We start from the raw sequence: 12,151 nt of genomic DNA on the forward strand, positions 1-12,151 counted from the left end.
ACCTCCTACTCCTACATGATATTCCCACGCTTATGTATTCAAGGATTACATTTTGCAGTCTTAGTTACAGCATTGAACTGGGAACTCATATTCAATGCATCCGATGAAGTGAGCTGTAGCTCACGAAAGCTTATGCTCAAATAAATTTGTTAGTCTCTAAAGTGCCACAAGTCCTCCTTTTATTTTTGTGGATACAGACTAACACGGCTGCTACTTGAGACCTGGTTATCTACTGTGACTCCAAAGTCCTCTTCAGTGTCACTGCCTTCCAGGATCATAGAATCATAGAATATCAGGGTTGGAAGGGACCTCAGGAGGTCATCTAGTCCAACCCCCTGCTCAAAGCAGGACTGATCCCCAATTAAATCATCCCAGCCAGGGCTTTGTCAAGCCTGACCTTAAAAACTTCTAAGGAAGGAGATTCCACCACCTCCCTAGGTAAAGCATTCCAGTGTTTCACCACCCTCCTAGTGAAAAAGTTTTTCCTAATGTCCAACCTAAACCTCCCCCACTGCAACTTGAGACCATTACTCCTCGTTCTGTCATCTGCTACCACTGAGAACAGTCTAGATCCATCCTCTTTGGAATCCCCTTTCAGGTAGTTGAAAGAAGCTATGAAATCCCCCTTCGTTCTTTTCTTCTGCAGACTAAACAATCCCAGTTCCTCAGCCTCTCCTCATAAGTCATGTGTTCCAGACCCCTAATCATTTTTGTTGCTCTCCGCTGGACTCTTTCCAATTTTTCCACATCCTTCTTGTAGTGTGGGGCCCAAAACTGGACACAGTACTCCAGATGAGGCCTCACCAATGTCGAACAGAGGGGAACGATCACGTCCCTCGATCTGCTGGCAGTGCCCCTACTGTCTTGGCCATCTTGGCAACAAGGGCACACTGTTGACTCATATCCAGCTTCTGGTCCACTGTCACCCCTAGGTCTTTTTCTGCAGAACTGCTGCCGAGCCATTTGGTCCTTAGTCTGTAGTAGTGCATGGGATTCTTCCGTTCTAAGTGTAGGACTCTGCACGTGTCCTTGTTGAACCTCATCAGATTTCTTTTGGCCCAATCCTCTAATTTGTCTAGGTCCCTCTGTATCCTATCCCTACCCTCCAGCTTATCTACCTCTCCTCCCAGTTTAGAGTCATCTGCAAACTTGCTGAGGGTGCAATCCACACCATCCTCCAGATCATTTATGAAGATATTGAACAAAACCGGCCCGAGGACTGACTCTTGGGGCCCTCCACTTGATACCGGCTGCCAACTAGACATGGAGCCATTGATCACTACCCATTGAGCCCGACAATCTAGCCAACTTTCTATCCACCTTATAGTCCATTCATCCAGCCCATACTTCTTTAACTTGCTGGCAAGAATACTGTGGGAGTCCGTGTCAAAAGCTTTGCTAAAGTCAAGGAACAACACGTCCATTGCTTTCCCCTCATCCACAGAGCCAGTTATCTCGTCATAGAAGGCAATTAGATTAATCAGGCATGACTTGCCCTTGGTGACTCCATGCTGACTGTTCCTGATCACTTTCCTCTCTTCTAAGTGCTTCAGAATTGATTCCTTGAGGACCTGCTCCATGATTTTTCCAGCGACTGAGGTGGCCTGTAGTTCCCAGGATCCTCCTTCTTCTCTTTTTCAAAGATGGGCACTACGTTAGCCTTTTTCCAGTCGTCCGGGACTTCCTCCCGATTGCCATGAGTTTTCAAAGATAATGGCCAATGGCTTTGCAATCACATCCACCAACTCCTTCAGCACTCTCCTTGGATGCAGCGCATCTGGCCCCATGGATTTGTGCTCGTCCAGCTTTTCTAAATAGTCCCGAACCACTTCTTTTTCTACAGAGGGCTAGTCACCTCCTCCCCATGCTGTGCTGCCCAGTGCAGCAGTCTGGGAGCTGACCTTGTTCGTGAAGACAGAGGCAAAAAAAGCAGAGACAAAAAAAACATTAGCTTTTTCCACATCCTCTGTCACTAGGTTGCCTCCCTCATTCAGTAAGGGGCCCACACTTTCCTTGACTTTCTTCTTGTTGCTAACATACCTGAAGAAACCCTTCTTGTTACTCTTAACATCTCTTGCTAGCTGCAACTCCAGGTATGATTTGGCCTTCCTGATTTCACTCCTGCATGCCCGAGCAATATTTTTATACTCTTCCCTGGTCATTTGTCCAATCTTTCACTGTCTCCCATCATGTAATTGTGACTTAAAGCTCTTTGTTCCTAGATATATGACCTTGCATTTGGCTGTATTAAAGCACATGTTCAAATGGGTCAACCTGACCCAATGATCCAGGTTGGTCTGTATAACTGACCTATCCCCACTGTTACTTACTACTGCACTAATTTTTGTGTCCTCTGCAAATTTACTAGCAATGTTTTTTTATTTTCTTTCATATCACTGCAAATAGCATAGAGCAAGGAACAGATCCCTGGAGTTCCCACTGGAAACACCCCATTTACAATTAATTACTTTGTGATATTTACCTGTTAAACCATTTTTAATTCAGTTAGTCCCAGCACTGGTGCACTGTCTACACTGGCACTTTACAGTGCTGAAACTTACAGTGCTCGGGGGTGTGTGTTTTCAAATGCTTTACAGAAATCTAAGTCTATTATATCAACAGTTACCTTTATCAACAAATTTGTAATCTCATGAAAAGAGACATCAGGTTTGTTCGACAAGACCAGTTTTCCATAAAACCACACTGATTGACATTCATTATGCTAGCATCCATGAATTCTTTACTGACTGTGTGCCTTACTGATCTTTCCTTGAATTTGCCTGGCATCACTGTTAAGTTAATCAGCCTATAGTTTTCTGACTCATTCTGTTTACCCTCTTTTAAAATATTGCCATGACATAAGGTTTTCTCCAGTCCCTGGAACGTTTCAGGTGTTCCAAGATTTGTTGAAAATCAACATTCATAGTTGAGAGTTCCTCAGCCAGTTGTTTTAGTACTCTTCCATTCATCTTATCAAATCCTGCCAATTTAAAACTATTTAAATTCTGTAGTTGCTGTTTTATTTTTTCCCTATTTACTGATGGATTAAGAAGTATTTCTTTGTCATTTAAGACAAAAATACATCATCCTTCTTTCCAAATATGGAACAGAAATATTCATTGAATCCTTCACTTTTTCTGCATGATGATCGAGAATTTTACCATCTTTAATTTGTTCCTGATGCATTTAAATAATTCCTTCCTATTTTCTTTAATCCTACTAACCATAGACTTATTACAATGCATTTTTAATGTGTGCTTGTCTGGATTTAGCTATCTAGTTTTCAGTATCTAAATCAGCACTGGAAAACTAGTCTGAGTTTTTGCACTCTTCATTGTAAAGGAATATTTCTCAGCTAAAGCTTGTCTTTGTATGTTTATTTTTGGTCACTTAATTTTCTTCAAAGGAATGCTGGGTTACTTGCCTTGGAATCTTTACTGGCTTGAGGGTGACATTTTTAGCTTCCTAATGTACATATATGGAGGAAAATAGGATAATCTTTTTTAATATTTTGTGCTTAAATGGAATGTCATCTTTTTATAATCCATTATCTCAGTAAAGCATTTCAGAAATTATTAGGTAGTTTTAGTTTCTGGTTGTCTTCAGTGTGGCTTTACAGGGAAGAGCTAAGCTAGGTTGAGTGAGCTTAACTGTGTATTTTCTTGTTTTCAAATTTTTGTGACATGGAAACTTGGCCTGAAATTTTCAGGCTTTCAGTCACTTTGTGTATTTTTGAGAAAAGGGATTTTTTCCCCAAGTTTTTTCAAACTTAATTCCAAGTTGACAAACTCTTTTATGAGGGAATATATGTAATAATATATTGCTAAATATTCATTTATTACCATCTCAGGTGCCTGCTCCAGGTAACTGTACCAGAAGCTGGATAGTTGGTGCCACTATGCTCAGGTACAGCAAAAAAAATGGAGTGAATGTTGTCTGTGGATACTCTGCACTATTTTTTTTTTTAAAAGCTGCTTAAAGTGGACTTACTGAAATGTAGCAGGAATAAATGGCACTGGCAGGATCGACTGCACTATTGGACCCTGAAATGGTGTACTTCTGTAGTATAGGTGGACTTCAAGAGTAGCTTCTCCAGGTCACGGTTAAGTTGTATATCGACAGGTCATTATTTCTACTTCTACTTCACCACCCTTAAACTCACTGTATTTTTTCCTAGGAGAGGGGACTTGAGCTCTCCACTATGGTACCTTACACAAGCAATAAAATTCATATAACGGTCTTTGGATTCTGTTGCACTTTTCTCTACTCTACCCCTTCATCTACATGTCTATGTGCAATCCCTCATCTCCCTAATATCTGAGTGTTTGCTACTCATTTAAAAATTGAAATAACAATCATTTGAACTCCCTACATATAGGAGAAGCAGCTTGATTAGTTGTTCATACGGTTTTATTTAAATGTCTGGCTATGGTGTAGCATATGTGTTGGTTTTCCTCAGGAGGTTTAAGTTTGAATCCAAAATTCATTTAGTTCTGAAAATGGTTATCTTTTGTAGCTAGTAGTTTCATAATCTAGATTAATTTTGGGTGGAATGTAGCTCTCTCTGAAGGTCAGGGTTGTGGAAGGGAGGCAATCTTTGGTAGCAGAACCAAAATAATGGAGGGCTTTGAATTGGACTCTCTATTCAGTGGGAGCCAGTGAAGAGTGATTTCTGGGATGGTCTGTTCATGGTGCCTGTGTTTAGTGGCCATCATTAAATGAGGTGAGTTTGATGGATCTCAGTAGAGGCCGAGAATGTTTGGGTCATGGAGACTGAACTTTCCCGGTTACTCATAGTTAGTCTTCTCTCCCTACTTCCCCACCCACATCAAGTAAGAGGCTTGCTTGTAGGGCAGTGTGTGTCAGAAACTTGTCCTCATGGTAAACAGAGGACTTCATTTGCCAGGATTGTTAAGCCAATGCCTTTCATCAATGCTAAATCCATTCAGTTCTCTTTTTAAGCTCAAGTTTATGGTCTTGGACTCATTATTTTTAAATATGCACGTTAATATATTAAATACCAAGTAAAAGGTCGTGCGTGGAGCTGCAGATTCTTCCTTCTGTCCCACCGTGCACTGCAATATGTCTGTTTTTTATGTCAAAAGAGGAAATGGTAGGTAGTATGGGCTTGGAGCCAGCAGCCTTTCCTATCAGTATGTTGCACATCCACCCCCATGACAGGTGCCACAGCTTTTCATGTTAAAAATATGGTTTACGTAGTTGCAGGCAGCCATGCTGAAAATAATTAATTAGGTACCTGTAATATCAGGTTTGTTGGATAGGCTTGAACCTATAAGCACCTCTTACTGTGGTTATTGATTTAAGGCAGAATGTATGTGGCTCGTGGCACCTTAGAGACTAACCAATTTATTTGAGCATAAGCTTTCGTGAGCTACAGCTCACTTCACCGGATGCATTCAGTGGAAAATACAGTGGGGAGATTTATATACGTAGAGAACATGAAACAATGGGGACAGGCCCAACAAAGAAAATAACAGAACGCCACTAGCCATCATCTTCAGCCCCCAACTAAAACCTCTCCAACGCATCATCAAGGATCTACAACCTATCCTGAAGGTCGACCCATCACTCTCACAGATCTTGGAAGACAGGCCAGTCCTTGCTTACAGACAGCCCCCCAACCTGAAGCAAATATTCACCAGCAACCACACACCACACAACAGAACCACTAACCCAGGAACCTATCCTTGCAACAGAGCCCGTTGCCAACTGTGTCCACATATCTATTCAGGGGACACCATCATAGGGCCTAATCACATCAGCCACACTATCGGAGGCTCGTTCACCTGCACATCTACCAATATGAGATATGCCATCATGTGCCGCAATGCCCCTCTGCCATGTACATTGGTCAAACTGGACAGTCTCTATGTAAAAGAATCAATGGACACAAATCAGACGTCAAGAATTATAACATTCAAAAACCAGTTGGAGAACACTTCAATCTCTCTGGTCACTCGATTACAGACCTAAAAGTTGCAATTCTTCAATTAAAAAAAACTTCAAAAACAGACTCCAACAAGAGACTGCTGAATTGGAATTAATTTGCAAACTGGATACAATTAACTTAGGCTTGAATAAAGACTGGGAGTGGATGGGTCATTACACAAAGTAAAACCATTTCCCCATGTTTATTCTCCCCTCCACCCCCCACTGTTCCTCAGACGTTCTTGTCAACTGCTGGAAATGGCCCACCTTGATTATCACTACAAAAGGTGTGTCCTCGTCCCCTGCTCTCCTGCTGGTAATAGCTCACCTTAAGTGATCACTCTGGTTACAGTGTGTATGGTAACACCCATTGTTTCATGTTCTCTATGTATATAAGTCTCCCCACTGTATTTTCCACTGAATGCATCCGATGAAGTGAGCTGTAGCTCATGAAAGCTTATGCTCAAATAAATTGGTTAGTCTCTAAGGTGCCACAAGACCTCCTTTTCTTTTTGCGGATACAGACTAACACGGCTGCTACTCTGAAACCTGTATGTGGCTTGTATTTTTGTAGAACAAACAATGTGTGTGTTAGCTATGCCAAATTATGGATCTTGGCCGTCAGCAGGGTGTAGCTCACTACATAAGGTGCTCGTGAGTCACACACTTCTGTACCTCTTACTCATCTTTGTAGGTACAATAAATACTCGAGGCTGTTGTTTCTACTCTAAACTTCAGAATAATCCACAAAGGAAGTGTGTGAGAGTGCGCGCCCCCATTGCCGCATGTTGCGTTCCGTCACTGCTGCCTACAGTGGTGTGTGAAGTGTTTACCTGTGATGAAAAGATTAAAGAATGCAGTGTCTTTTCATTTCCTGTAATACAGGAGCTCTCAACTTCATTCTCAGCCCCTTGCTAAGCAGCAAGATGAGATCAAAGGTGACAGGTTTAAGTCTTGGAAAAGACTCTCAAAGATTAGCTTATTTCTAAAACTATTTGTGGGGATGGGAGGAAGTGAATGGAATTTTTATTTTTCAAAATATATTATTATAAAAGGCAAATAGAAAGTAAATATATTATTTGTAAGAATTTTATGTAAACCAGACAATTGCTTTTTTAAAACAAGATAAATAAAGGGATGAGTTGAAAGTATAAAATGTGCTACTCCCCCTCTGGGTAGATCTGAATGGTATCTGCTAAACAGATGACAAAGTACCTTGGGCTGAATCACACACAGAGACAGCGTTTTCAGCAGAAGGTGGGGCTAAACTATTGTAATTATTGTTTCTAGCCAGGGAGTGCGCATGTTAGAGAGGAAAAGTTTACTGAACCTTTGGGGAAGCAGTTGTATACTAATTAGATAACCCAACAGGACACTGCTTCTTAGTTACACTAAAAAGTTTCTCTTGAGATCAGAGTTAATGTTAACACGTTTTTGCAGCGAGTGATCAGATAATTGGGGATTTTTTTTTCTTTTTTGGTATCATGTCTTTGAACTTTTAGTGAACTGAAAAGAAGGGACTGGATATGTCTGATCCAAATTTTTGGACTGTCCTCTCAAACTATACCTTGCCTCATTTGAGGAGTGGAAACAGGCTGCGTCGCACACAAAGGTAAAAATCCTTTCCAAGTTCTCCTGTGGTTACATGGAATCTTGTTCTGAAGGTTTTGTCTTTACTTGTCTCTCCACGCTGTAAAGAACTTAAATATGGTGTTTACCAAACATAGTTGTTGAACTTACTTAGAGTATAGGTAAATCTCTCTAATTTAAAATACTTTCCAGTACTTCCTGGTTTCATTTTTGTCCGCTTTTACAAAACTGTAGGTTATTTGGTACTTTCAGCTGCTTGGGTTTACTTATCTTAAAGTAAGGATCTGTACCTTTGAGTCTGTGTTGTTTTTTGTTCTTTTGTTGCATAGTATTTATTACTTTCCCTCTCCAGCATACTCTTTTACTTCAGTTTCTTTCTTTTTAACACTATTTCAGCTATCAAATATTTGACCTTTATCTGGAGTACATGTACTCTATATAGATAGTCCAAGATAGCTTATTTCATATTGTACTCTTAAAGAGACAGGTTTGTGTCATGGTGTCATTTTTTATTACTGGTTAGCTGACATTTAGTAATACAGTAATGACCTTTTCATTTTGGACAAGAGTAAAAGTTGACTAGAAAAAAGCAAATTTTAAGTAAAGTTAAAGATTGTGCCATATATCAACAAAAAACAGGCAATCTGAAGCTATGCTGAGACTTTGGGATGTGTTATAGCTACTGCTATAAAGTCTGATGTGTCTGTCACACTGAGTAAGAATTGTTTATATAGGTTTATGACTATCTCTTCAACTCCCAGGCTTGTCACTTTGAGTTACATCATTTCTATTGTTTTAAATGTGGTTAGTTTTTATCAGTGAAATATTTTAAAATATTTTCTTTACATATTTTCACCACTGTGTGTTTAAATCATCTTTAGATATTGCTCCCTCTCTGTCTTGCTATCTGTAAGAGTAACACCAAGAAAGCAGGAAACAGGCTTAGCCGATCTGTTCATAAGCTTTAAGTATTCATACACTGACATTTTACAAAAGAAAAAGGTCTGTATTGTATCACAGAAATTTGAGATAGGCCAGATGATTTAATAGTTCTTTTCTATTTCCTTGTCAATGCACACTTGTTCCTCTGTCTGTCTGTCTGTCTGTCTGTCTCTCTCTCTCTCTCTGTGTGTGTGTGTGTGTGTGTGTGTGTGTATATATATATACACTTATATTTATATTTGTGTCTGGCCCATTACATGCTAGATTACTTATTAAAATGTTTTCTTATTCCTCTTTTAAAAATTATTTTAACTAATAAATATGACCAACTGAATGCACAGATAGCACGTTTGCACTTTCCTGATACAAATATGCCTCCTTAAAAAAATAAAATAAAAAGCCTCAGAGCTTGTTCAGTTCTTCCTCACTCTACTAACTCAAGTAGGTCTTGCACTTTCATGTGGACCTAAAAATACCTTTTATGAAGTGTACTGCTGTGAAGCAGGTCAAGGAGGAACCTGATAGACTTTCTGCCAAATGAGAGCACAGTTATAATACATCTGTGAGCCAGCCCTTAATTCTAAATTCTTACTGTACTCTTTGTTTTGTCACTAAATTTACATTATTCTAGATCTTTCAAAATGTAGATACATAACTTCTAAAGCAATATTTTAAGAATATCCCCAAACTTTAATTGCTAACCGAATAATAAAATACTCTGTGTATTGCGAGGTACACAGTCTGCCTCTATGTATTTACATACACTGTAGAATCATGTAAAACTTTCTGTTAAAAACCCAAAGCAAAATATATAAGGTCTCCCCCCTCCTCCATTCCAACTAATTCTGTCAGTTTGTGGCACCTCCGAGAACTGATCAGTCAGCCTTCTGTTCCATACAGTGTTTTAAGTGGTCCAGTAAGGCAGACCTGCTCCCTTCCCCTGCACAAGTATACCCATAGGTGACATAATCCAGAGTGAAGCAAGGACCAGAAAGGAGGCAATAGCTGGGATGGAGGAACATCTCCCAATACTGCTGCAGAAAGGGGATTTGATACACAGAAGTTAATGGTTGGATCTGGGGGCAGAGGCCCTATAGTACTTGGCCTCTCATTCACAGGCTCATGATCGAAGGAGAAGGCTATTCCGTAGTATCTGAGGAGAGGGAAGGGCAATGAGGTGAAGGCCACTGGGCTATCCCCTCTCTTAGAAGACAGCTCTGGGTAAAATTGGGGCTTTGGACCTGCCCAGGGAACACTGGGTCTTGGTTAAAGGACCGGATGATGAAATTTTCTAGTTTTACAGTGAATGATGGAAGTTTTGGAGAAACCCAAGAACACAATCAAACTTGAAGGGCTTGTGAAATGAACCTAATGGCTGTGGTTAACTGAAAGTGTGGGAACCAATAACAGTGAATTTGGCACAGGTCCACTCATGGCAATTGAAACTGAACTGATTTATTTAGATGTTAGTTGTCAGTGAAACACCTTTGAACTGAAGTATAGGCAAACATTGATTCTTCATGGAAACTTATTAAGGGAAATTCAAGGTTATCTCAAATTGGCATTCACCCACGTTTGAATTTGGGGCCTCTTTCAGAAATGGGGTATCAGTTTTGGTGTTTGGTTGGGGCTATCTTGATGGTCTCTTCTGTCACCTCCACTCCATGCTATCTGCGTAGTTAGAAGCCCAGAACCCATTCCTCTTCTCCTGGTTCTCAGAGTTCATGGGGATTCTTCTCTAACACACACTAAGGATTTTTTTTTCCTACGAAGTCACTTAGCCTAGGAATTTTTCCCTTTCCTAAGCCTCAGAGACACACAGACGCAGGGATAGCCCATCTCCCTCTTCAGGGAGGGTGGGGGATTGCAATAGTCAGCATAGCTGCTCGAAGTGCAGACATGAACTGAGTAAAAATTTCTTATCCAAAAGATGATCTGTCTTTCTGCTGACTTGAGTGACTAAAATAAGTTGTTACTGTTATTTACTCCTTTTATCCCTGCAGAATCATGACACCTAAGGGAGAATGGGTTGGATTTTATTGTGACTCATGTATCATCAACAGACTTGTTAACTGAATTCCAATTGTAGCAGCTTTATTGCTGGTAATGAAGCATGAGCAAGAAATACCCCAGTATGCCTTTCATGTCCCATGGTGGGTTTTCTGGGCTGGCAGTTACAAAGCCCTCTACTTGTAAACTGAACAGCTATGATGTACAAGCCATTGAGAGTCACTAAACATGGATCACAAAACATCTCTTTTACAGCGTTAGAACCAGACTTCATATGTCACCATTTTAATATTTAATGTCGTGGTCTCACATTCATTTATAAAGTTATATAACTTTTTTAAGCCTGCCCTTTTATTCCCCCCTGTCCTTCTCATTGGAGTCACAGTGGAACAGTTTACTGCAAACTGTCTTCTGTTGTGTCAGAACCCTTTTATACTAAAACACAGGATTATAAATAATCACCTAATCATCCATTGCCCTATTTTGGATGAACATTGATTAATATTACATAGTGGTTTTATTTTTTCTGTATGAACAGAGCAGTGTGATATTGAAGAGACTTTACTAATATGGGATAGAATATGCCATCAGGTGATCAATTATGTAATCTAACAACTCTGATTTCAGGAGATGCTAGTTCTTTTTTAATTAATAATTGTGTTTAATTTGCAGTAATGAGTTTCAGAAGTCATTTTGAGTTTCAAAGTGTACATAGTTGTCACCCAGGTCTGAGATTTTACTGGGATTGGAAATAGTATGTTCCCTGGTGGATACTGAACAAACGTTTTGAACTCATGAGTTGTCAGTTTGAGTGGGTTCAACTGTATAGTTTAGGTTGGACATTAGGAAAACTTCGTAACTGTCAGAGTGGTTAAGCACTGAAATAAATTGCTTAGGGAGGTTGTAGAATTTTCATCAGTGGGGATTTTTAAGAGCAGGTTGGATAAACACCTGTCAGGGATGGTCTAGATAATACTTAGTCCTGCCTTGAGTGCAGGGGACTGGACTACATGACGTCTCAAAGTCCCTTCCAATTCTATGATTCTGTGATGTTGAATTATTATATACTATATTTATAGAATAGACTAAAAAGCTGAGGAGGTCAGGAGTTTAGATAGATCCCACTTTCTGTTAATAAGAACCCCTTTTGATAGGAGTTCCTTTAAAAATGTTATTTCATTGTTTAGAATTGTATTTTACAAGATTGATTATAATGATTTTTTCTTTACTGATTTGTGTGATTTGGGGCTGAAAGAGTGGATTCTTAAGGAGAAGAAAATATCCTGAAATAAGCATTTAAAATCGAGATTAAATTCTTTTCCAAATTTGTTTTAAAATGGATGATAATCAGGGTTTGAACTTCTTGATTTGACAGAGGCTATCTAAATTCAAATAGTAGACCATAAAATACTAAACTTTTCTTATAGGTCCTGTTGCATTATTTCTCTTTACTTCTCTACGTAGTATCATGTACAAAAGAAATTAATTAACTCATCACTCTAAAAGCTAATTCTTTAGTGGAACAAGAATCTTAAAAATGGTCCTGTGGGTGGCATAAGAAAAGTGGGCATAATTAAAGGGACGAGATTAACAACATCACGAACAGCCAAAAATACCCTGTAATTGCTATATGTAGTGGATGGATCTTCTATTGCTCCAA

At 39.5% G+C, this 12,151-nt stretch overlaps 1 protein-coding gene across 3 annotated transcripts in view; it reads left to right on the plus strand.

Annotated features, from left to right (window-relative positions):
* The window catches only part of MAST4 (microtubule associated serine/threonine kinase family member 4), a gene marked incomplete at its 5' end in the record, with an annotated part of 455,430 nt that overhangs the window by 308,506 nt on the left and 134,773 nt on the right, over nt 1-12,151 (plus strand). Inside the window, one exon of one of the 3 annotated variants that reach the window (XM_084627960.1) lies at nt 7,280-7,561. The exons of the other annotated variants lie outside the window; for them this stretch is intronic. Within the exon in view, the coding sequence (XP_084484086.1) occupies nt 7,476-7,561 (86 nt within the window). Of the gene's footprint in view, nt 1-7,279; nt 7,562-12,151 lie in introns of those variants that run through there. 3 annotated transcript variants of the gene reach the window in all.

The sequence above is a fragment of the Lepidochelys olivacea genome (assembly GCF_965140295.1).
Source record: "Lepidochelys olivacea isolate rLepOli2 genome assembly, chromosome: 5".
Classification (NCBI taxonomy): domain Eukaryota; kingdom Metazoa; phylum Chordata; order Testudines; family Cheloniidae; genus Lepidochelys; species Lepidochelys olivacea.